The sequence below is a fragment of the Ptychodera flava genome, chromosome 18 (genome assembly GCF_041260155.1).
Source record: "Ptychodera flava strain L36383 chromosome 18, AS_Pfla_20210202, whole genome shotgun sequence".
NCBI classification, from domain to species: Eukaryota; Metazoa; Hemichordata; class Enteropneusta; family Ptychoderidae; genus Ptychodera; species Ptychodera flava.
In genome coordinates this window covers 11,130,974-11,157,708 of record NC_091945.1, presented here as the reverse complement: position 1 = coordinate 11,157,708, position 26,735 = coordinate 11,130,974, and the positions used below count along the sequence as shown (strand labels likewise).

At 35.0% G+C, this 26,735-nt stretch overlaps 1 protein-coding gene and 1 long non-coding RNA gene across 11 annotated transcripts in view; one reads left to right on the top strand and one right to left on the bottom strand.

Annotated features, from left to right (window-relative positions):
- The window catches only part of LOC139116824 (uncharacterized), a 35,524-nt gene extending 10,091 nt beyond the window's left edge, over positions 1–25,433 (top strand). Inside the window, exons 3-4 of one of the 3 annotated variants that reach the window (XR_011548396.1) lie at positions 22,263–22,379; positions 25,299–25,433. This is a non-coding gene — a long non-coding RNA (uncharacterized lncRNA). Of the gene's footprint in view, positions 1–4,389; positions 4,506–22,262; positions 22,463–25,298 lie in introns of those variants that run through there. The other 2 variants (XR_011548397.1, XR_011548395.1) reach the window with 2 other exon arrangements.
- The window catches only part of LOC139116823 (microtubule-associated protein tau-like), a 55,051-nt gene extending 29,396 nt beyond the window's left edge, over positions 1–25,655 (bottom strand). For all 8 annotated transcript variants that reach the window (XM_070679509.1, XM_070679511.1, XM_070679513.1 and 5 more), the window contains exons 1-2: positions 25,334–25,655; positions 533–666 (exon numbers count right to left, since the gene is read on the bottom strand). In XM_070679509.1, coding sequence (XP_070535610.1) covers positions 533–666; positions 25,334–25,655 — 456 coding nt within the window. The remainder of the gene's footprint in view (positions 1–532; positions 667–25,333) is intronic.
- Between the last annotated feature and the right edge of the window lie 1,080 nt (positions 25,656–26,735).

The window sequence follows — 26,735 nt, the reverse complement described above, 5'->3', positions numbered from 1 at the left end:
ACATGTATAGTGACTGACGATGTTGGGGGGCGGGGGCTAACAGCATATGTTTGATCCTTTGGATGGGTCTCTGTTTCCCTTGGTCTACATCCTGAAATCAAACTGTTGGAGTACAAGGTATGATTCTCAGGGCCTGAGGGAAGGTATGCTTTTGCCTTCATAGCTGGTGAATCTGCTGGTATGTATACTGTGTCACGTATTGAATGGAAGTGATGTGCAACTAAAAAATCAGCAAGTTCAGGAGATAGCTTAAATGTGATTCCGCTTCTGAAGAAAATCCATCTTTCATTAAATTATAATCAGTTTACATCAGAAAATACACAAGTTGGTTTATTTCTCACATTTACAAGTTTAAATATGTTCAAGAACAAATATGAAACTTTACTGGTTCAAGAAGCAATTCAGAGGAAAAGTTGAGAATATACGATTATCCAGTATCTAGCTGAAATGAAATATCATTATTTATTGTAGAAATTTTAGAGAGAGATGCAAATAATGACATACAATGTACTTTCTTTAGTATTTACTTTACCTTTTTATAGTCACTCTTGATGTTAGTGCCTGAAGGAGTCGGCAACTTTGACCTTCTGGGAGATTTTGTCGGCGAGCTTTCGTTTGACTTTGGCGGTGTCGTAGCGTTGATTTCAGTACTGTCTTCTTCACTGGCTGCAAATTGAAAGAGAAAATATTATCAGATGAGTGGCAAGTTTTCTTATTTTCTGATGTAACCAGCCTGCATCAAATCCTCATCAATTTTCTCTCAAGGCATCAGACCTGTCAAAGTAGACAGACTGACACTTTTTCAAAGTTTGTTTGTCGTTGGAAGGTGCACTTTGAATGAGAAACAAAAGTTGCCCATCATTTTGCAACCCTGTTCACCCCCATTTTACAGTGGGAGAATCCAAATCATGATGTCATATTGTTTTAAAGTTAACCAGAAAACTGACTGGACTTAGCCTGTATGCAATATTTTTGGATATTCATGATTTTTTCAGAGTATTTTCAAAAAGTCACAACCTATTATACCAGATTGTATTTGGTACTTTCAGGAATTTCATTGACCTTGAGCTGTGTCAAGTTTATGCCTGTCACAGGCAAGTTAATTGATCTGGTTTTTGGTCATCTGTTTAATGTACATGTATGAATTCAAAAAAATTTTTGTTTCTTCTTTTGGACAGCATGTATAATACTAAATGGTACCAAAACGGACAACGTGGACAACTGTCGTTCAAATTCGCATTGTCCATTTTGTAAGGTAATCGTGAAACAGACTTTATAAATGAGTGACATTTGACAACCTCCCACTGGGTCCAAAGTTTCCAGCCTGTTAATTACTTTCCTTTCATTAAATTATCTTGCATTAAGCCACGACAGGCATAATTTATCATCGTAAATGAATATACATATTATTTCCATAATTTGTCCAAGATTCTCTCATTTATCTTTATGACAGATTTTGTTAGATATTCACAACTACTAATTCTGCAGATTATTTGCAATTTACCTTTCATGTTAAAGTTTTCCAAGGCAAAGGCTGATTTAGGATCAGAGGCGTTTTTTTATTCTTTTGTTCTGTCTTCCCATTTGGTGCACAACTCTATTTCATGCACGGAAATTCCAAAATTAGAAACCTGTCCTGTCTGACATGCAAAGGTAATACACAAATGAAAGTGTCCATTGGAGGGCATTACTATGTAAAAGAGGGGGATTATCTGACAGTTTTCATGTATCTAGACAGACAGGATTAAAAATTTTGTCGCTAAAATTTACAATGTAGAATACTCCAGGGATTTTCCTTGGGATTGGAAACCAAAAGTGAAAACATGTGAATGTAATAATGCTCAGTAATTGAAAGTGTTCACAGAGTGTGAACTGTATTGTAAGATAGCATTTACAATCTGATGATAGGCTCTCTCAATGCCATTTTAGACTGCGATGTCAACATTTTATTGGCTCTGTATAATTGCAGAATTTGTTCTCAAAATGTTGATCAAATAAAGAAATGTGTATATTTCTTTATCTGTTCTACATCTTGCAAGATTTTTCATTTCGTTTCACAATTATAATAGATTGCTTTTGGAATTTTTCATGAACGTAACAAAATTTACAGACAATGATAGTCTTTGTGTCTCAAAAAGTGTATCGTTTGGTATGAGAAATATTTGCTGTAGGTACTTTCTCATTCAAATTTTAGTATTACTTATAAATTGCATGATTTATTTTTAGTTGATAGCAGGTCAAAATGAGAGGGTTTCCCATCAAATTCCAAGACAGCGAGAAATTCAATGAAATTTCACGTTCCAGGGATGTAACCACTACTACCCATCAACTTTGAGACAGTCTGTTTATCAAGAACTATTTTGTGACACACAATTTACTGAATAGACAGTAGATGAGATAGCAGGTATGATGGATCCTCTTTGAAAACAGGGAAGATATGGAAACAAGACCTGGACGGAACATCTTATCTGTTGTCAGGTGTTGTTTGGTGTTTAATAAAGTTAATTGTCACCAATTCATGTCAGTTTTGTACCATTAGACTATCTTTTGTGAGATTTTTCATTAATTTTCCCTGATAACATCGGTATCATCTTATTTATTACAATGCAGCCCTTTAGGTAAGAATAATTATAAAGCTTTTATTCAGAAAAACGCGGGCAGCACACATTTTAAAGTGAAAGAAGAAATTACAACAATGTGAATTTTAACCTGAAGGCTGAAAGGTATTGACATTTGAAAGTTGAATTAGCAGACTGCCTTTATGCCTTGTTCACACATACCCTCTACAACATGGATGCGTCTCCATTTTAAGGTCATGCTATTGATCCCGTTGCTTCAGGTCTATTCTTAGAAATATGCCTTTTCAACTGGTATATGAATCATCAGCATTTTAGCCTTCTGTAACTGAGTGAGCAGCAAATAGTTGCCGTCAAGTATTAATGATGGGGATGAAAATATAAATACAGTTTCAAGATATCACACACTTTTGTGTGTTTTGTTTTGTCATATATTGTTTTTTATTGAGAATGCAGGTACAGGACTGTGTAGTATGTGAAAGTTTGGTAATTTAATGATTTTAAATGAGCAGTGTTGATGACAAAAGAACCCCGGCAACAACATGAAAGCAAAATAAATCATGCTGATACTATTTTAGTACTGTATCTGTTATGTGTTTTCATAAAAGGCTTACAAAACGACAAAATCAGTAACAATAGGTACAGTAGTACGGTAATCTGTATGAAAAATCTGGTAAATTTTGCAGTTTTTGAAAAAGAAAAATCAAATGTGACCTGTTTTCAATTTTAAATGAAAAGACAACTTGTTCACTGTAGCAAATATGAAAAGTTATGCAAATATTTCATTTATCAAAATTTAAAATTTTCATTCCAAGTCTTTCTTTGTAAATGTTTACTCACAAAGGTTGCCATCTTAAGTTGTTCTGACGTGAATTTGAGTTTCTTGAAACTATGGAGGTAACAACTATTCCATTATGCAGGCCAAATATTTTCAATTTCCATATTTAAATTACAATATTATAGTTTCCTTTCTAATCATAATAAACATCTCAGAGGTTATTCTACATTAAATTTTTTTCTGATACTGTCACATGCAATTTGTAATCCAGTCTCTTTGAAAATTGTGAGGAAATCTCCCTCATTCATGTACATCTTTGCCCCCTGGGATGGTATACCATGATATTTCCATTTGTGTGTTGAACCCCTGCTTGTCAGTGATACAGCTTTTGTATTTTTTTGAATTTTCAAATTGAATTGCACATTTCTCTTCAGGGCCAAAAGTTATTCAACAGCGCCCTTGATGAGTGTAAATGGACCTGCACACATGTATCCATATCAGGGGAGATATGCTAACCAATATGCTAACTAACCAATACCTTTCCTTGTTACAAAATGTGACTCTGTGTTGTGTGCATCTTCAATACATCTGTTTGTAAGAGGAGCTGTAATTGGGTATTGATTGAGTGCCCAAAATACAGAATGTGCCGTCACATGTCACTTTGTCTGCACACTTTCAGTAAAATGAAAGCTGCGATTTTTAATGTAGTACAGCTAACTTCTGTAATTTTAACCAGTGAACAAATCAAACACAATCAAACATTTATGATCATCATTCAGTGAATGTTTGAAGTATAATTAAACAATGAATGTTCATCTAATGTTTCTGTCATGTCAATGTTCATGTCGATTATGAGATTATTAATCTGAAGGTACAATCGATTTGCCAAATTTAATTTGAAAGGTCAAACTAGAGATCTGAGTGAGGCCAAAAGAAGTACTGAAGGCTGTACGTGTGCAGGTAGAAAAAAGTATGCTGTCATTTGTCCTAAAAAGTTGCCTTTTTTCACTAAAATTTCCAAAACTAATTTTGCAGGCTAGAACCTTTGGATCATGGCCAAGATTAAATGTTGACAGCTGGTTTATGACTTTGACATTTGAGCATGACAGTAAACCCTGGCTATATAACACAGTAGAGACTGCCCTGTCAAGGTAAAGTTAGCGATGTTTGTTTGACAGTTTCTTTTGTGTGATTTATCATTTGTTTGTTATGTCTGTCTGTTGTGTTGATGTTATTGGACTTGTGACCATGGCTATAGACTTGAACAGCTTGACGTGTTGGTTTTTAAAAAAAAATAGAACAAGCATGATTGATCATCAAACTCCTTACACCCTTGATATCCATGGAGCTATGAAATGTCTAAATATCAAAGGGCCAGTATATACATGTATGTAACTTATTTTGATGATTTTTTTCTGTCTCACTATTTTTGTTTTGTATGTCACTTGCAAGTTCTTGTTCTACTCCCAAAAACATATCATACCGTAGTAAAAAAAATCATCTAAAGTTATTGTTACTGACCCTATAAGTTAAACAATTAACCCTTTGAGCACTGTAATTTTTCCCCCCAAAATATCAGGGCAACATTTTACCAATTTTTAAAAAAATTTTCTGTAATTTTTTCCATTATTTTGGACTAAATGGACATAAATTTTCATGGGTTACACTTTTTGACAAAAATTTGGGGACAAATCAGAAAAAATTGTCTACATCTGAAAGAAATTGTTGGCGTTATATTGTATAAAGGCAACAAAAATCGACTTTGACTCAAACGATTAAAGTCTCAGCATTTTTACCTTCTCGTGTCTATTTATAGACAGAGAAGGTATTAGAGTTGAAAACCAATATGCTGCTGTCAAGAACTTCCGTCTGTCAAGACTTCCGTCTGTCAAGATCCGTTTACGTCATGCCATTGTGATGGGTCATATCATAAACTGGTGGGGGTGTTCATGGCTCAGGTTGAGGTGTGGGAGAACGATTTTGAGCTATGACAAAAATCAAAAGGGACTTTAACATAGCCACAGTGTTAAGCCTTTCTCCAAGGTTTCTTAGTTGACTACAATCTATTACAGACTACTGAGCTGACGTTAGGGGTACTCACTTTGTGTTTGCTCACTCTGTGAGCGCTAGTGTTTGGTACTGAGTTGCGTGGATATCCCCTCATGGCCTCACGTGATCTGGGCCAGTTGCATAATCTGCAGAGATGATCATATGCCTCCGAGTCTGAAAACTGTACACTCAATGTGACAGTTTTCGGACAGGGTAGTGAATTTCGCCCAAAGTCGTTTCGTAAATGACCAGCAATACGAAATATTATTACCATACCTTTAGAAACTTTATTGTTGTTATCCTCAAACTCAGTTGACACGACGAGAGTGGTATTGCGGGGTCAAAGTTGCCAAAGTTTTGACCCCATGTTGAAGGCGTAATAATCGGACTGCAATGCCAGAAATCGGACGTCGTGTTTGGAATGTGATTAGGAGCTAAGTATTGACAATTTGAAACTTCAAACCACCGATTTTTAATTTCGATGTGTTTAGAAAACTGTATATAAGAATATTTCATGATAGTTAGTTATGTTTAATCCATGGACGACTCAACTATATTTCGACATGTATAGCGCTTAGATATCGGACACGGGCTATCTCTGTATGTGTTGCTTTCGGCACCTTGTATAGTACGGTGTGGCTAACTTCGCTAAGTTTGTTCAGTGAGTATTACTTATAATTGTTTCCATTGCATATTTTGTTTGTATTAGAATCACACAGGCATTATTTAATAAAAATAGCGAGTATATTTCATCGTATGGCATTATTTACCTGTCAAGTTTGAAGTTTTTACGCGGTAAGTCACTTACTACGTTTACACAATTATGCTTAATATTGTCTGTCCGAAAACTTGTACACTTCTTACGTTCATTAAATGTACTTTTTTCTCTCGAAACAACTGCGCAGTTTTCGTTAAAACTACATGCAATCGTAGCGAACAATGGAAAGAATATTTTCAAAATCATTATTCTCCCCCACATTCAAAATTCAATGCTAAATCAGGACTTTAGTCAAAATTTCACTGTCTTTGACCTGACGGCAGTATGTTGACAGTATCACTGACGCGGTGTCAGACGACAATTTGTGACCGCCGCTCGTAGCGAACTCAATAGCTTCTACCAAAAAAACTATCGAAAACGGGACAACAGTGTCACCTGACATAATATGAGGTCACATGACCTGTAAAACGCTATCGATACGGAGCGAAGTGAGTGTAACTAACAGCATGTCACTAAATGTCCGAAAACTGAGGTCGTCCGGAAACTGTCACACTGAGTGTACTTGTGTAAGCCTGTCGGCATTTTCCTTGCATTTTTTCTCATTTAATTTTGCAAAATATCGGCGACTACCTCAATATTTCAAGATAACCCTTTCTTCCCAATCGTTTCCTGGAGTTTCAGAGTCATATGAACGAAAATGAGTGAAAGTTTTAGACAAAAAAATCGGACGTCGGCCATGTTCAATGTTTACAGTACAATCAGAAGTTTACGTGGAGGAATTAACCAACAAACACAGGAGTGTTCATGATGCCCGCCCTCTAGAGGCAGACCCTCCTATATGAAGTACCACATTTGATGCTTGTGGAAAGCTTGACCACACAATGGAGCATTTAAACTTTTAGAAAATGACAAACTGAATAAAAAGGTATTCAGAAAATGTCAAATACTGAGGAAAAATGCGCAAATATTCAAAATAAACAGGTTAACTGATTGGTCAGCTATAAAAAACAATGAAAATGTTTATGATCAAAAGTTTTTGAGATGCGCACATTTTAACAAATACAGAAATTATTAACATTATAAATATAAGACCAAACTATTTTTTCAGGGATGGGACAGGTTGGAAATGAGGGGTGAGAGACAGGCACACCTATTGCTGCATGTGGATGCAGCCACACCATTTCATTTACAGCATACTTATTCACTGTGTTGTGTTCAAGTTCCATATTGTACTGACTGTCATACAAGGATAACATAAGCAAATCAAATCAAATTAGAAAAGGATCAATGCTGTTGTGTGGATTTTGCTGAACATGGCTGATATTTCGCCCTATATATTTGGTATCCAGCAAAGGCATATTTTGATGTAAAGTCAAAATTAACACTACATTGCTGACAATATATTTTACCATTTCTGCATGAATTTTTCTTTTTTAAATTATAGTATATTAGTACTTCAAACAGATTAACAGTTATTGTGATGTCAACCCATAATTTTACATCACAAAGACTGTAATTCTGCCAATTTTTTTTTGTTTTTCAGTCATTTTATAAATTTTGCACTGCACAAGATGATTGAACAAATTGCAATGTTTGAATTTGTAAACTCAAAGAATAAAAATCCTTTGGTCACAAATTAAATTATTTTTTGAAAAGACATTTACTCTTAAACACTTTAAGCATATATTCTTTACACGGTCATGTATTTCAAGGAAAATATGCCTATTAAAAACAGTAATTTCTTCACTTTGAATTTTTTTTCAATACTATGACAATTATCAGCCATATGGTTATACAAACACAAGACCAGATAAGCGTTTTTCATCATTTCCACAGGACTCTTTGGAAAATCCATTAAAAACAGTTAAAAGTGACTGGAAATGATCACTTGGTATACATTTAATTTACAGATGCCAGGTTGTGTATTTCACATGCACTCAGGTCAGTAAGGAAGTGCGTCATTACTATTTTGGACTGTTAATTCTTATTTCTGAATTGTTTAAATTTTTTCCACATTGAACTATCTTTAGGCAGTTTATACTGTAGCTTAGAATTTTTTTGATTGATGTATTTAATCGTCTTTTGGGTTCTTTGGGTCCATATCCCACCTCATGCCCCTACATCATCAACTATTTACCAACAACTCCATGCCAACAACCAATTATCTGACCTGGCCACACATTAGAGAAGGTACAGCGTCATTGACGGTATTTTTTTTACTTCATATCATCAGAAATCTAGGCTGTGTTACTGGAGATTTGGAACTTTATGTAAAATGTAAAAAAGTATTTGGATGAAACATATTGGCTAAGAATAAAATGATGAAGACAGGTTTACCAAAGAAGTTATTTTTGTGCCATATTACACACTTTATTTAGTTTTAATCTATTGTCTTTTGTCATGGCTGATATTCAAATTACAAAAATTAAACTGCACGGACGTCGTTGCTGAGGCCATTTCATTCAGGCCTGCTAATTATGGAATCAATGATGATTATGTTAAAACAAAATTGATCTGATGTCAAACAAAAGCCATAATATTAATCTTCTCTTGAGGCAACATTGCTTAATGAAGTTACCTTTCTTTTCAAGCTTCATTAGGTATAATTTCATTTTTTGGAAACAACACCACATATTGTACACGTTGTGTGTTTGCACGGCTGAGGCATTCTATTTCAATATTATAATAAGGGGGAGCATGGGAAAATGTTCTTGTTTTACAGAACAGTTATAATAAAAATATATTTGTATCAAAAATTACGGCAAGTGTCCCTGGACTCTGATATTTTGGCCTCACGTTTAATTATAAAGTAATTTGGCAGGTGTTGTAGAACTACATTAAAATTATACATGCAGAATGTAGGCAGAAACAAATCATAATCTGTAAAATTTTGCTGCTTTCTGAGAATTATCACAACATATTTGAATTAGTTGCACTAATTTCTGCATTGTGTGCAGAGAAATATTACTGATTTTCCACTTTTACAGTTTGAAAAGCAGTTACATTATTCACAATCGACAAGCCATGCGGGTGAGGGAAAATATTGCACGATGATAGCCATAAATATTTGTGTTCATGAAAGTAATTTATGATGCATTATGTGGTTGAATCCTCAAAAAGCTGGAAAATAAGTTGATAAATTATATTCCATCTCTGCGTGCGTATTGCAATCAGTTACTATTTATCATCTATGTGTCGTTCGGCTGGTTTTATTTGACGTGATGCATTCAGTGCACTGGTGTGAAACATTGATAAAATGTGTTGCCGGCCCATTTGTTTGTTTGTTCATGAATTGTGTGCTCCACTGACCCTCTTCATGATCAGGCAAACACGAACCTAGGGTTGGAATTTTTACCCTTTTTACTCTCTCCACTTGATACATCATAAAAAGTTGACTTTGCCAAAGCTATATCCATGTGGCTCTACACATGTAATACATTTTTTGATTCAAATAATAAATTATGAGGCTGCTAATTCTTAAATGTTCTTAAAGAACAGTATCAGTGCCTTTCACAACATCAGACTTCACAGGTTTCAACAAAATTTGTAAATTAATTCTCCAGATCTATATGAATGAACAGATTAATACCTGAGTGATGGCACATTCAGACTCCAAAGAGAGGCTTTGAATAATTGAATATCACCATTTCGAAACAAAGAGTTTCTCACAGCAGACCATCTGTGATGGAAGGGAACATTTAGCCACTAAGTCTGAATTAAAATGATAAAAATTACAAATGATGCCATCCCTCAGACCAATGTGACTCAGATACAAAGTACAGATATGTTTACTTTGTGAAGACGTAGTTACACAACAACATTCATATTACTGAACAGTACGTACTGTTCCTCATGGAAAACATTGGTGCACAAACTCTAATGAAATACCTAAACTAGTTTCCCCAGCACTATGTACTGTCTATACAGTATTGATTACATTTTATAATGAAAATTAATATTTAAATTCTTTCCAGAAAGAGGTTCATCATAGACTCTATTCAAGAGAAAGTTTTTATCCACTTTTTAATCTGTTTTACCACCAAATTATTCCCCATATTTACAAGATATATAAATTTTTCATCCTTGATTCTTTCCCATTCAGTGTGCATTTGTAATAAAATAACATGCATGCTTCAATTCCATCAAAATTGTAATGCATGTCACATGTCTTTGAATAGTTCACACTGGGCTAGCACAGTTGCCTATATTCTATTTTTGTCACAGTCAGTTCACCTCATCTGTCATGTCTTTGGTCTGATGATTCAATGTCCGTCCACAGATGTTTGGAGCAGCCACACTCTGTGGTCAAAGGTCAGTACCCTTCAAGCAACAATTCAAACAAGTACAGCTGATAATGCAGTTCGGCCTTGTCCTGAAAAAATTAGAGATTGTTTTGTTCCTGCGACTTCAAAAGAATTTCCTGGTGGTAACTGTATAACTTTATTGACTGTTCTGTTGACCAGCAAAGAGTCGTTTTCAAAGATCAAGTAAACAAATACAAAATTGACAAACATGCAAAAACTGTATCAAAAAACAGTGACATCATAGAGAGGCTATTGTGACCATAACGAAGGACAAAAATCTCTACAGATAAGTTAGTCATACCAAAAAAGGAAAACAAAGAGAGTTTTACGTGTCATCCTTTTGTGTCAGAGTTTCTGTGAAAACCAAAGACTGGATATCAAAAAGCTATTTTACTAAATCCCATCCATGGGGGAAAAAGAAAAAAATATCATGGGAAGGTTTACCTTGGTATTGACCGATATTAAATGTATACCACTATTATGCAAGAAAATATACTTTGAAAATGCTATTACCATATTCAGATAAAACGTGAGCAGCACTCTGATATGAATTATGACTGATGGACAAGTGGATGTTATTGGAATATCTTCCCCTGAATAAAAATGGAATGGTCTGCGCCGCTAGACGCAATGCACCATAGGAATGATCTCAATAATCACTCGCCTGTGCAGTTCATTTGCCTCAACTGAAAGACAAGGCCCTGGTACAGTGAAATAATTACAAAAGTGCCAAGACTGCAATGAATTAATGATCATTTTTGTCATATCAACCGAGTGTTGTCACCCCAAAACCTCAGGTATCAATTTAACAACTTGTTTTTATCACTGAATCAAGCTTTGTACAGACATCAACCAATGTTCCAGGATGATAATTCTTATGAAAATTAGCAGTCTCATAATTTCATCACTTTTCCCCGGAGTAATAACAAGTAAATTAGGTTTCTAATCATTTTATCATGTCTAGCGCTGCAGCTTATTCTGAAATGATCATCACTTGAACTGAAAAACACATCAGGTTTCAAGATATTATTTTTTTCAAATATCTGGTCTAGGAAATTTGAATGACAAACTTTAAAAATTATTTCAAGAGAAAACACCAAGGAATAAAAAAATACCCGACCAAATTTCAAATTAATCATTTCCGAAAGCGGTAATCATTACTGATGTGCTCCTATGATGTTCAAATCTGCATAAATTATGCCTAGGGCTCTCGATACAAGCCATCATATCATTTAATGTTGATGCACTGTTTTCCTCCAGCAACCCAGGATGAGTATATTCAGAAAAAAAATGAAAGTATAATTCATGATATACATCTAGTCTTGTAACTACACCATCAACAATATTTTTTTGCTTTTTGATAAGTGAAGTCTTAACCCTTTGAGTGCTGCAATTTTTCCCACCAGAATTTTAGTGCAACATTTTACCAAATTCTACAAATTTTCCTGTAATTTTTTTTTGATAATTTTAGACCAGATGAACAGCACTTTTAATAGTCTGCAGTTTTTTATCGAAAATTTGGGGAAAATCTGAAAAAAAATTGTCTAGATCTGTGAAAAACTTGTCCATGTTATATTTTATGGAGGCGACAAAAATAGACTTTTGCACTCAAAGGGTTAATTTCAGTGGCCCGCCCAGTGTTCAAAATGTTTTGAAAAATACAATATCAAATATTATTTGGGAGCAGCCCTGTAGGGAAAGTAAAATTTGAAGAAATTATAAGACAGCCAGATTATAATTTGCATTATTCCCAGCTGCTGTCAAAATACAGCAGGTTATGAATGCCTATTGATTTTCTCCAGTCACTTTATGTTATTAGTGCATTCAAAATTCAATAACAGCATGAAATGTCCACTGCGCATGTAATTTGTGTTATACATATAGTGCCTCTATTATGGTGAAAACTGTGCTTTGATGAAAATAATGTGTGTTGCTGCCATTGAATAAATGTGATAAAAATTATACTGTCCAAAATTTTGCTTGGAAATCCAGACAAAATTTTGGCAACATATTCAGAATGACGGAAATCTGAATTTTTGCCATGTATTTTCCTATCTGAAAAAAAGATTGCTGTTGATTTTTTTCTTCACGCTTGTTTTAGAAACCAAAGTAGGCCCCATTCACATAGTTCTATTTTAATACAATCCAAACCAGAAATCAACATTGACAAACTGATGGTGTTTTAATATTTCTATCCAGAGCGGTTGAGTTCATGAATTTATTTTAACATTGTACATCAAATTTTGGACATGGGGATTTTTTTTTTCATTTCAGTATGAATTATTCAAGCTTTGCTGAAGAGAATTATTCAGTATCGTCCTGGTAGCTATATTTATGCCCATGGCAGATATCAAGCACTTTCTTTTACTCTGTATAAGGATCAAAACAGCAGCATCATTTGTTTACACTAATATTTTCCAATCTTGCAGGCATTTTGGTGTAAAGTTACATCAGTTGGGTTTGACATGAAGTATGTCTTGAAGTCAATTGCTGGTAGAGTTGGATATTCTGGTACGCCACTGTTTGTTTTACTTCAGTCAGTACTTAACCCATCAACACTAAATTTTGCTATACTCTCATTCCTTTTTTCAGCAAGTGTGGGCTTCTACTGTAAATGGGGAGGAAGGGATAGGGTGGGGTGGGGGGTGGGGGGGCAGTAAGGCAAGCAATATCCATATTTTTGTCGGATTTCTTAACACCTTAGCTGTTTGTTGTTCTTTGTAATGGAATGGTTTAAACCCTTTCACCACCATGGTTTGGTCCAAATCCCTTGTTATCAATGGTGCTTATGGAGCTGTTTACAGGGACTTGGGGGTGAACAGGTTAAAACAATTACAAAGTTCATTCCTTGAAATTGAAGCATTGTCAAATTTAATTTTATTCAAGTTTTCTACCTTTTTTGTCAGTAATTTGCAAGTTTCTCCCAAATTGAAAATTATTGCTAATTGGCACTTAAACCATAATTGGCAAATTACATCAAAATTATAAGCCACAAAAAATTTACGTTAAATACATTTTCCCATACAGCAAACACTTATTAAATTTTGTCGCTCGAACAAGACGTGACAACAATGAATTCAAAGTAAAATCAGACTCATTCAGAATGTTTTCTGATCAGGATGTCATAATATTAAAGATTCATGAAATGCATTTTGGGTATTTGGTGAATAAACACAATTCGAAAAGGATTTGTTCTGTGACAAATTTAGATTCAGATTCATGCAATGTCCAGGATTTATGGCAATTGAATTGAAAACAAATCAACCTTATTATACCACTGTTTCTCTTGAGTGTATACTCCGAATAAACAAATCTAACCTATGCTATTAAACTGTATTCAAAATCTGAACTGGCACTTATGCAGTAAGCCTGTGCAAATATATATATTGACATGATGAATTTGTTTATACTGTTGGGCTGTGCAGTTTGACATAATATTGGTATTACTTTTTAAGACCCCCACTTATTCATCAGACCTTTAGAGATGTATCAGCCTGTCAAACCAAGCAGCTTTTGCTTGGAATTATCCCCATTCACCATAATAGAATGAACCACATGTCTCAAAACACTAGGGCTATACCAAAAACTTAGAAAGGAGGGGGCAACACAGATGAAACTGGGGCAAGTTGCAAGGGTCGTTATACTAAATGCCAGACAAGATTTAATGGTTTGTATACACATACCAGAAACTTTTCTGTAAAATTATTTCCCTAAGAAAGCACCGTAAATTATCAACGTCGAACGTGGAGAGTTGTGGTACTTGCACTATGAATCTTCAAACCACAGATTTGTGATGCTAACTGTTACTTTGGACAAACTTGAAAAACACAACATTATTTTCTTATCCTTATTTCATCTTTCCTAAGCAAGAAATTTTTTGTTATTGATGCTGTTCATTATTTTCAAAACACTGTGGAGTATGCAGATCTGAGCTATGAAGTGAAATGGGGCTAAGTAAAGGAAATCATCTAACCTAGTTGAAAGTCACTCAAAAGTTCAGCTAGTTTGCTTACAGTAGTATTGATAGCTTTATCTACAGCAGCACTCATTTTCTGCTATTTTATGAAGAGAATTGAAGACACCAACGTCCATTATCACCCAAAACACCTTGTCGTACATCTGTTTCTCCTTAAACTTTTGTCAAGCTATATCTGTGAAATAGTCTTCCATCCTTTAGGGGCAATAACAACGTTCAGTTAACTCTTGCTCACTGAAAGATGGCAAGCGATGGTATCGACAGGATGGTACAGACAGGACTGTCCTCTCAACCAAACTATGCATCAGTTGCTGGTGCAAGAAAAATCTCTTTGACTTGAGAAAATTCCACATGCTCTAGAAATTTCTAAACTGACTCAAGAGTCTCTATGTTACCGATACTCATGAGCACAATGATGAACACCCTATTTTAATGAGAATTTTTATCATTTATCACGTGTGTGTTTAATGTATGTGTATTTATAGAAAACAATTTCAGAACATTTGTGAAATTCTTTGGTGATAGGGTTATATATTTGTGCTGTACCTTTAGTCCGCTCTCAGATAATAAATATCAATGCAAGAAAAAATACTGAGCCTCATTTTTGTTTTCTACTACAGTGGAAAGATCAGATAATAATTATTGTGATTTTTCTGTTGAAGTTTTCTCAAATTCTACCTGGCATACTGGTAGTTCAGTTAAAACTTGAGTTTGAGATACTGCTATTGAAAAATTGACCCCCACTTCTTGCTGCACCCCTGCAGTGCAATGGTATTGTCCAAATTTTACTTGATTGCAGAGTATGTGCTGCTCACTGCACAGGGGACTCGTGCTTGTTGTTTATTTGTGTATGTTTGTTTGTGTGTATGTGTTTGTGTTTGTTTATTTGTTATTTTTAATAAAATAACAGCGAAAAGCTGTTTTGTTAATATTTGTCAATAAAGAGCAGTTTATTTATTTGTTTGTTTGTTTGTTTATATATTGTTTGTTTGTTTGTTTGTTTGTTTGTTGATACGTATTTCCGATGGTTAGGGTTAGGGTTAGGCTTAAGTTAGGGTTAGGGTTAGGGTTAGGCTTAGGCTTAAGTTAGGGTTAGGGTTAGGGTTAGACTTATTCACTCCCTCTATATATCTCAATAGAGGGAGTGAATAAGTCTAACCCTAACCCTAACTTAAGCCTAACCCTAACCCTAACCCTAACCCTAACTTAAGCCTAACCCTAACCCTAACCATCGGAAATACGTATCAACAAACAAAACAAACAAACAAACAAACAAACAAACAAATATATAAACAAACAAACAAACAAATAAATAAACTGCTCTTTATTGACAAATATTAACAAAACAGCTTTTCGCTGTTATTTTATTAAAAATAACAAATAAACAAACACAAACACATACACACAAACAAACATACACAAATAAACAACAAGCACGAGTCCCCTGTGCTCACTGTACCTTTGGTGTTTTTCTGTTTTTGAATGCTTCTGTCTGGGAAGGTTGTTGCAGCTTCAGTTTGAGAAATTGCTATTTTAAAGTGACCCCTCCCCTCTTGCTGCTCCCCTGAAGCAAAATGGTATGGTCCAAACTTTACTGGATGACACTGTGTGTGCTACTGTATTCTTGTACACTGTGTGCAGTGTACATACAACTCAGCTTTTACTTTGAATGTTTAATGGCCTGCCAACATTTCACTGTGAATAACACACCAGTCAGTGTGTACCTTTCATTGTGCATGAAACAATTGCAATTATGTGAAACATGCATAATTATGGAACATATTTCTGGATATTATATAAAGGTTTGACATTTGTTTTCTCTGCCTTGCTTTGAAAACACAGCGTTACTTCATACCAAAATCCTTTCAATGCTTTTGAAAAGTATGGGATGCTTTAAATTTAATTACAAAGAGGATTTGACTTGAATATTGAAAATGAGATTCCACCACACTGTTTTCAGAACATGTGTCATCTTTGACTTTTTGCTTGTTTGTAAATTTACAGAAATATTTTGATATGTTAGTACATCTACTTCTCCATCTAAAATGCGTAAAGTGTCCATCAAATTATTTGATCTTACAGAGTAAATATTGTTCAGTGGCTGGTTTGACTGTAGATGGAAAGTTTGAAGAGCAGTGACTGTGCTGTGAAAAACACCACCTGATTGGAAAAAATCTGTCTTTATTGACAATGAAAGTGTAACACCTGTTTCAACAACAGCTGTTGTTCTTTTATTCTCGCCGCAGCAGTTAAACAGCGACTGTAGCTTTAGCTTTTTCATTTGCCTTTGCCATCCGGCACTGCAGCCCACTCTGGTCACATTCCATTTCTGAACAAAGAATTTTACGATGAACCACGTACCGTATTTCATAAGACAAACTTGAAACACAAAAGTTTCAAGCTAAAAGTTTCAGCCATGCCTGTAAAGGTTGGAGACAATTTGACAATTTAGTTTCAATGAGTTGTCTTGGTGTAATGCTTGTGCAGTTAACAAACTATATACATGTTTTTTGAATATTTAGGGATTCACAAGAGGTAAACCCAGATCATACTGGCCGTTTCTTTTTAAACTCCTACAAAGCTGTTCACTGCAGGTCAGACAATTAAGTTTCTTGTCCTTTTTTGATCAGTCCATTAAAATGCTAGTCTCTGTTTATAGACTGAAATCTTACAGGCTTCACAGTGTTTGTTCCACCTCTCGACAAACAACCAGCAATATTTGCAGTGAAATCCACTGAGGGACTCAAACGCATCTCAAGAGCTTTCAACCGACAATCCTTTTCCAGGTCTGAAGCTCACAATGGGAATTCTTTCGGAACATAATAATGAAAGGAAAGAGTCTGGAAATTTTTTTGACTGGATGAGAAAAAGCGAAAGACTCCGTGACTCATGTATAAAAGATTACGTCACTGGCGTTGAAAGGCCAGCTTTTGGCTGAACAAATACATGTGCGGTTCCTGTAATTATGTTAATTCCATTTGTGCGACACAATTGATGAAATCCGGCAAGATACCAGCAGATTAAATAGACTGCAGATGGACCCTTAACAATGGGATACTCCCAACGTTATCACGTAGACCATTTTACACTCAGTCTAAAATACTGAATACTGTACTTGTATGAAAAAATGTATTCCGTATTATTCCTGGAATTTGTAGTTCTCATGTACATATGTGAGGTTCTCTTTCAATCTGTTCTATAACATTTCACTTGTTGTTTTCATACATTTTGCAATCAACACCCTCTTTGTACATATCTCATGACCTGACCTAATACAATGGTTACGTTTCATACTAAAGCTAAATATATCCCAACATTCAAAATTAACGCTATACATATATATTTCACTATTTTATGTCTCTCTGCTGAAGAACAAAATCGAGGTTTGCATACTATTATTAAGAAAAACAACAGAAATTCGTTACCACGTTAATATGACTTTCAGTTAATTAAAGAAGACAACAGAAATTTTTTACAGTGTTGATAGGACTTTCAATTCAAATTTATAAACGTTTGGTGAAAAAACATCCCAGCAGGACGCTGGATCTCAATTGAATAATTGGTAGAGACAGGCGTGAGTCACACAATCTCAATTACCAAATTCTGGAGCTTTTTTTTTTAATACCAGAGATGAAACTAAGGAATAGCTTACAGTTTATCAACTGTGAGCATGCTACAAAGATGACATGCCACGTTTTCATGTGAGAAATTAAATTTTTCACAATCAAATTAATTTTATGCTTTTTTGTAAAGACCTTTAATAGATGAATGTAGAATGTATAATGGTGGAGATATTTTCAAAATAGAAAAGCTGAGTTTTTCATGGTATCATTTCAGTGAAAATTAAAAAAAAAATGAAATTTTTTGCAGAGCTTTGACACAAAGAACAAATGCTTATATGATGTGTGAGCAGTTTGATAATTTCGTGTAAAAAATGAAATTAAAGATCTTAGCATTTGTAGATCTCCTATTCAAAAACATGAGCACAAGTGACAACCATTTATGAGATTCGTGAGGATCGTAACCACATGAAAGCACAAAATGGCATTTTTACATCACTGAATGTACACATGGCTGGCTATGTTGGTCAATGACCCTTGCCCATTTTTTTTGCAATTTATGAAAAATTCACTTGAGAGCTACCTGACACATCGGCTCAGTCTCAACACGTTTTCTGATATCACTGAATAATGCCTCGTTATGCAGGTATGTCTTTCATATTAAAATTAATTCAATTAAAGTGTCCTGATAAAAAACAGTCTGTCAATTATTTTCTGCTGACTTAAGCACTTTGAAAGCTTTTGTCCAAACATTTCCAAGATGAATATCGATAAAGTTACCTGGTCAATGTGAAATTCTGTTTTGTACAATCTTTTGCAATTAGTCAATGGAAGTCTCCACTTTAACAAAAGGAAAAATAATTCAGAAAATATTGATGATAGTTAGCCAAAGGAAGTACATTGACCAGAATTAAAATATGACATTACATTTCAGATGCACTCACATTTCTTTCCACGGATGCTATTGAATGGCAATTTAAAACTCCAGTGTCACAAAGGAGATGTGATTGCAATAAAGGCTTCAACTTGTTGACACCCCTAACATTACCTGTAAACAAGTCCTCACACACTCACACATAACACACACATTTACACACCAATGCTAACAATGGGTTTGAGCCAAACCATTTTGGTAGGATTAACAATAGAAAAGTGAAAACACACATTCAAGATTTTTTTGAGTAAACATTTCATAACAGTGGCCAAAGAGATTGTCATAAATATAAATATGATAATTTTATTGACAACTTCAAAATCAGTGAGTTTGTAATTAATGAAATCTGCTTGATTTGAAATAAAAGTGTGTTCTTAGAAAGACATGAATTGTCATAGCTAAGTTAATTCTCAACTAAAGCAAGCTGTTCTTCTTGACAACAAAGGTTGCCAATTATGTATTCAACCATATTATTTGGTAAAGTTTTACAAAAAATGCTTCAGTGGTATTGAAATCAGTTCCACTGTACACTGTATGTTTTGCTGATGATATTAAAGCTTGCTTGGTGACTTGACATCTAAAATAGTGATTGAACATTTCAGTTTCTCATTTTGATCCTGATAAGTAGTTGTAAGTGGATTTTGAAAAAAAATAAGGGGGGGGGGATTTGAGGAAATTTCATTAAATTTTGGCAATTTGTTTAAGTCTTATTGCCCTCTGAATCACTGCAACCTTTAGTAGAGTTGACTGATTCTGATAAAATTTGAAATTGAAATTTAGCTATGTAATGCAGATTGCTATTTAATCAGCTTTGATTGACAAAGTCCAAATATTTGTTTTTAAATGCTGACATTATTTCAACCATTGATAATGCTATGGTATCTGAACATAGAGTTGAAAAATTAACAAGTAGTGAGCAAGGTTATTATGCTTGTTTATTTCAGTGATATTATTAACAAGTGTCAAATTATTTGTCTGACCTAATTCAAAGATGACTGTATCAGTAATTATGAAATGCAACATGCCGGTATTTTTGTTTCTTTTTCTTGGAAATCAAGTATACATATATTTCAAATGTAGTTGAATGAGACAGAAAGAACCTGTTAATTTAGCAGAAAGATTTGTAGACTTTGTGGACACAAATGCAAGCTTGTATATTCCCTTCATTATGTTACTGGCTTCTTCCTAGTATAAACGTCATTAATAGCCATTTGCAAAATTTCACTTTTGGAAGGAAACGGGAATAATCCAGAAGGTTTGTCTCAATTCTGTACCATATGTATAGAGCTATTCTTGGATATGCACAGACCACTTCACTTTGACATCATCTAGCCCCAGTGATTGCATTTATATCTTTGTGAGATTTTTATGGGTTCAAAAACTAAGACCCTGAAAGCAGTACTTTAATGTTAAGGATCCAGTTCCCTTTTAATCCCTTGAATGATGTAAATTTTCTAGCCCAAAATTTCAGTGCAAAATTTTTCCAATTGTTTTGAATTTTTTGCAATTGTTTTTGACAATCATCAAATGGACGTCTCTCTTCATTGGCTATAGTGCTTGGTCAAACATTTGGAAAAAAATCTGAAAAAATTGGTAAATACATTTTATAAAGTTGGCAACAATTGACTTTGGCGCACAAAAGGTTAAGCAGGTAGTGTCATATTGGTTTGTATGTTCTGAAATCAGATCTGAAACTGAACATGTGTCCTGAGTTCACTTCAATGACACAAGTACATTTTGCCAGTTGAATCATCTGTGGAATTTATTTTCCGTGTTGAACTCTCAGTGTCATAGGGACTAAGTTTCTGAGAATGTTTATTTATTCCTTGCTGTTTTCTAATGATCTTTAATAACAAGAAAAAATCTGTTGTAAGATTAGATCCTTTGGGAAAACCAATCTGGGTTTAATCAGAATGTGTATTTTACAAAAGACATGTATGCAAAGAGATTATCAGGGTTTTCTCTATCTGATATGTGTAATCTTACTAGCTGTATTGGATTACAGTGAATACGACACACAAATCTCTTTGAATCTGCACACTTTCAGCGCATGGAGTAATTTTTTCTCAACTCTCTCAGCAAAGGATTATTGAGTATCAGATAACCTTGTTCTGAACTGAGAAATTGCAACAACAGACCCTCAGCTTGACAAACTGACCTGGAAATTTCATTGGGAGGGGGGGGGGGGGCGGCTGGCTTATCAGATATTGTTCGCAGAGGTCTTTCTTCATGGTGTAAATATGCTATTCTGATGTATTTTGATCAAAATCCAAAATTTAAATCATCACAAATTTGGGCTAAAATAATACTGTGGTTTGTGAATGCCTTTTCCCGTTGATTGGAAAAATTGTCCCCCTTTCCATTAGTTTTACCCACTCCCCATTGTGAAATATCTCTGATTTCCCCATCCCAACTGCCATATCTGTCCCTACAAAATTCATACTGCAATCACTTTGCCCAAAGTTTTTCCCATTGGTAGACTTCAAAACACATCAAAATCATTTTCCCATCTGCCCATTCGACCATTTTCAAGTTGTCCTCTGAGCTATAGAGAGAATACAATTTTACTGTCTGCTAGCAAGGGTAATTGCCCACTTGTCTGTTCCTTGCCTTTTATAAAATTGAAAAAAAAATTAGACCGCCCACCAAGTAATTGCTCAACCCTATGAGTGCTGTAATTTTTCCTACCAAAATTTCAGTGCAACATTTTACCAATTTTTATGAATTTTTCTGTAATGTTTTTGATAATTTTGGACTAAACGGACATCACATTTCATTGATTACAGTTTTTAATCAAAGTTTTGGCAAAAATCTGAGAAAATTTGACTGGCCTATATTTTATAAAGGCGACAAAAATTGACTTAGGCGCTCAAAGGGTTAATACGAATAACTTCCAGCATAAACAGCTCTGTTGGCTGCTCTTGTTTACTTGTAAGTTTTCTTTTCAGTGTTGAATGTCTCTAGCAGTCTGAATCCTCTGTGTCACTTTCTTTTGCAGAGAATGTCACAGAGCTTCAAGACACCGTAGTGCAAATCATCCACCAACAAAAGTATTTTGTACAAAATAGGTCTATCATTATTGACACATTTCAGTGTACACCAGTCTTCTCGGTTAAGTGCTCTCAAAGAATGCTGTCACCCGCTGAGTCCACTGAGAGACATCAAATTTTTAATACAAACCAAACATTCAATCATTGTACATGAAAAAAACCAGAGACAGATCATTGTTCTGGGTTAGTGTCCTGAATTCTATTATCAACACAGCTATTGTTCTCTTTCTATCAGTTGTCTTCAAGCTGTCCTGTCCTTTCTTGTACGTCTGCTGTTGAATGATAAAGACATTTTGGACTGTTTTTTTTTGTTACAGGGACACAGTACCCCATGGTGGAATGCAAGCCAGGGTTAAAGTGCTGAGTTGACTGACAAAACACACACAGAGGCGGTGATGAAATTGATAATACAAAGATTGGTGAAACTCCGACTGGTAATGGAGAATCTAACTTTCATATCTCAGTGTGATCATTTCAATTCACAGGGGAAATGATGTGTGCATCATAGTATTCAAAGTGTTTTACTACACAAAGTTGTTCGACTGTTTAAGTTTCCAATTCTCCATTTTGAAGGTGTTAATTTTTTTTGTATGTCTTTTCAATCCAGATCAGTCATTATTTACTCATTAAATTTCAACAAAATACATTGTGTAAGGTGCTTTATAGAAATCAGTGACTCAATATTCAATATTGATATGCCATAAACAATCCAAAAGATAGACAAATTTATATATATATATATATATATATATATATATATATATATATATATATATTACAATATCTTTTACTCAAGTTTCATGCATCACACCATTTTCAAACACACACATACATATATAAATAATAACACAAAATTACTTTAAGTACAAAAGCACAAAGTAATGATATCTGTTACTTAAGTTTCATGCATCCTGCAATCATCAGACAGATGAAGTGTATATATATATATATATATATATATATATATATATATATATATATATTTATGCACATATAATATGTACATATATATGCCCATATCTGTGTATGTATGTCTGATTTATAATGTATGGATATGAATGTATGTATCCACACACACACACATAGATGTATGCATATACCATTTCACCTTGTTGCTGGCTATTTTCTTACACTTTGCTTTGGTTTAATTTCATGAATGCTGTGTAATTTACATGGCATTTTGTGAAATAAGTCACATATATCACAAAAATGATATGTGACATATTTACCATGGATGTGTTCATATAGAACATGCATACAACAACTGTCATCCAAGGTGTGATTGACTTCAGTAAGTTCTTGTACAAATGAATACACAAGTTTGGCAACACTACTGAACAACAATAAAAATCACCCACTTTTAATAACTCAAAGCATGTGCCTAGTGTCTTATATTACTAAAGTGATTAATAATGGGTTGTTCACTGTAACTAGAAACGGGAAACATCCCATCTCATTGTCAGGCCGTGACAATAGATGTTAGTTTTTGCAATGGGATATGCACAGATGCTTTGATGTATTGTTTTGGAACCCTGATGAAGAGACTGGGTGTAACTGTAGAAATGACTGGATTCAAACTGAAAGAGATTTGGCACAGATAGCGAAAGTGTAAAACAAAAGCACAAAAATATAGAGTATTATTTCCGAGCTGTTTTTCATTTGTATCAATACCTAATTTTTATTAATAGGCTTAAATAATTTCATTGATGATGCATAGAATGCCCATCGCTACGAATCCTGAGTGTAGAATTATCCATAAAATGTGTGTTTTTATCATTTTAACAAGTGCTACAGGTATCCTATTCATCATTGAATTGCTCACTGAGTGTCTCCCCTCTTTGAAACACATGTTTTATGAAGTAGAGGCAATCCGCAATAGGTGATCATGAAGTAGAGTGTTCACTTCATTTCTACAATGTTGTCAAGTGAACGGTCAAATCACAAAATGCAAATTTCTCAATAAACAACTTTCAACACACTTGACAGTGTCAAGCATTTTTTAAAAGTCACAGAATCCTCCAACCACATGATTTTGAAGTATCAATTAAAATTTTTGGTATATTTTTAAATATTTTTTTTCGAGTAGGGAAAACCATTTTGTATGATATCATTCATAGAAATGTCACTATATTGAGTACACGCCCTCAAAAGTTCAACTTGTAATGAGGTTATTTGAAGGACCCACTTGTGCCGAAGTCAGACCTGTCGAGTTCTCAAAACCAATACATCACGGACAGCCCTCCAGCCCGAGCTAACGTGCATTTCATTGTCCTTATTACATAAATTATTCATAACATATAGTTTGCCCCAAACATTGTTCATCTCTGGGACATTATTTTACGGGCACCGTCCACTTTTTATTTATGCCGTTTCTCTTTTGTTAATTGTGAACACTTTGTGATGATTAAATTCTACAAAAATAGAGGCATAAAATTTATATTCAAAACTTCATTTCGAGACAGTAGTCTTGTAATATTCTCCACGATAATCAGGATTATAATTTTTTTTATATCATTATGCACAAAACACGTCAGTGCGTCTGTATGGCGGTGTAAAGTATGTCATTTTAGAGCTTTTCTTAGCTCTAGCAATTTCGAATGACCCGTTTAAAAGTCAGTTAATGGAATTTTTCTGAATGCCTTTGAGTTAGGTGCTCAATTTGTGAAGCTCCCTATCTCACTGTGAAATTGGTATCACGGTCTGTTTTGTTTACGGTTCCTGTGTAGCATTATTTATGAAATTTCGTGTTTATCGAGTTTAGTGGTGAGCACCGATGTAACATACATGACGCCAGTTAGAAATCAGTTAGAAGCACATGCCGAGTGGAGTCTTATGCATGTTAACATATTTAGAGTATGCAAATAAATTCCAAGAGCCTTTTCCGGCCTTTTCTTTGCCCTGACGTGTACAGAAGATTTTGCATACCGATAACTTTGCGCAGCTCCGCTCAATAGAAACAACATTATATCAATTTATCATTTATGAAAATACTATGCCTAAAGATTAACAACGTTTCTGTGGCTAATAATTGTCAATTTGAATATTAGAACCAGGACTGTTTATATTCTGACGTCAGTGCGTCAAGTTCAAGAGCGTGCATTGACATTGTATTTGCGACAGAGATGTATTGTTTTTCCCTTAATGTACGTTTCTGTTTATCTCTTATTAAGCGTACACGCCTTTCTGAATAAGCTGCGGATTCTCAATCGATTGACCGTCATTTGTTTTCTCTTTCTTTTCTTTTCTCCTGTTCTCGTTTTCTGCTCATATAATTTTACTCTACTTAGTTGCTTTTAATGTTGACCTGCAAGTTAACTTTCACGATGCCCGCCTACTTTCTGTTTTCGTTGCAGAACAAGAAACGAAACCGAACGAATTCGACACTCACCGTGTACGTTTTCCGCCTCGTCTGAGGCTCCACTCTGGGTCTCCCCAAATTCCGCCTTCCTCGGCAGATTTTCGTCCGCCGTTTCCATGACAGCGTCGTTATCCCGAGTTTCCGTGACAGTGGTGACTGTTTCCTGACTCGTCGTCACCACGTCCCCAGATTTCACCTCCTGCACCGTCTTGGTCACGGTCACAGTCTCCACATCAACGCCGTTCTCCCGGGTCGTCACCACAGTCTCCCGCTGAAATTCACTGACAGCGACATGGTCCCCGTTCATTGCATCCATGGTAACAGCGCCTTCCCCAACTTCAGCGTCCGCCATGACTTTCCTTCACTCGAGACAGTTTTCAGGAAGCTGAAAGAAAAATACCGCGACCTGACGATAAGCATAATAAATGTAACCATGTGACGCAGAAATCTACCCCAGCGTGTAAATTAACTTCCCAGTCATGCCTAGATATTGGTTTTAATCTCGTCAAAATGTAATGTTGAAGTCGGCTGTTGATTACAATAGATAAACGCTAAAGAGCGACGTCTGGGAATAATACTCTTCCGTAAATTGGTATAAATTAAATTGTACATAGACTCACAAACTTACTGCGCACTACTCTGCTATGCATTTAGTGGAACGAGGTCTATATTTAGAATTCTTTTCTACTTTTTATCATATTCAACATCTTGTCATATCTGATAGGTAACGGCTGTCTCTAATGGAACACTTTCAGCAAAGGTTCAAAACGCACAGCCCATTCAAAACCTGAACACAAGCGCAGCGATTAAATAGGGCGATGTTACCCATCTTTTCAGCGTATAGACATGTTTAAAAGGAAGACAATGAAAGAAAGGGAAGGAAAGAGCAATAGAAAGAGAGGGAAATTCCCTGTCCTTTTCTAAAGTGCCACTATTTTTGAGACACGCTGAAACAGAACCCCGCGTGAATTCGAAGCCATTGACAATTCCGGCTTTCCTTGGGTACCGTAAAGTGAACGCATCCATGGCATCCCGGAGGCATTTCATCCAGCAGTTCAGAGAAAACTAAAAACATCAAACTGGTCAGTGAAAGCAAAACACTTGTCAACCCATTCCATGTGTACTTTGTTAAGTGGTGTTTGCGCTGTTTATATGCTAGAGTATTCGAGTAATTTAAGAAGTGCGTCGATTGTAAGCTATGTTTATGTCTAAATTTATGTTGGAGTACTTCAGTGTGCTCTCTGTATACAGACCCGATACTTGATAATCGTTCCTCTGGGGCGCGTTGAAATAGCTTTGATGATGTCACTAAGATGTTAATTAAATTTTCAACCGACGATCGATCATCGAATGTGATACACGCGTTGTGGGGGCAGAAATTCACCTTCTTTGGTGCAGTTACATTGTTTCAGGGAAAACCCACCCGAACGAC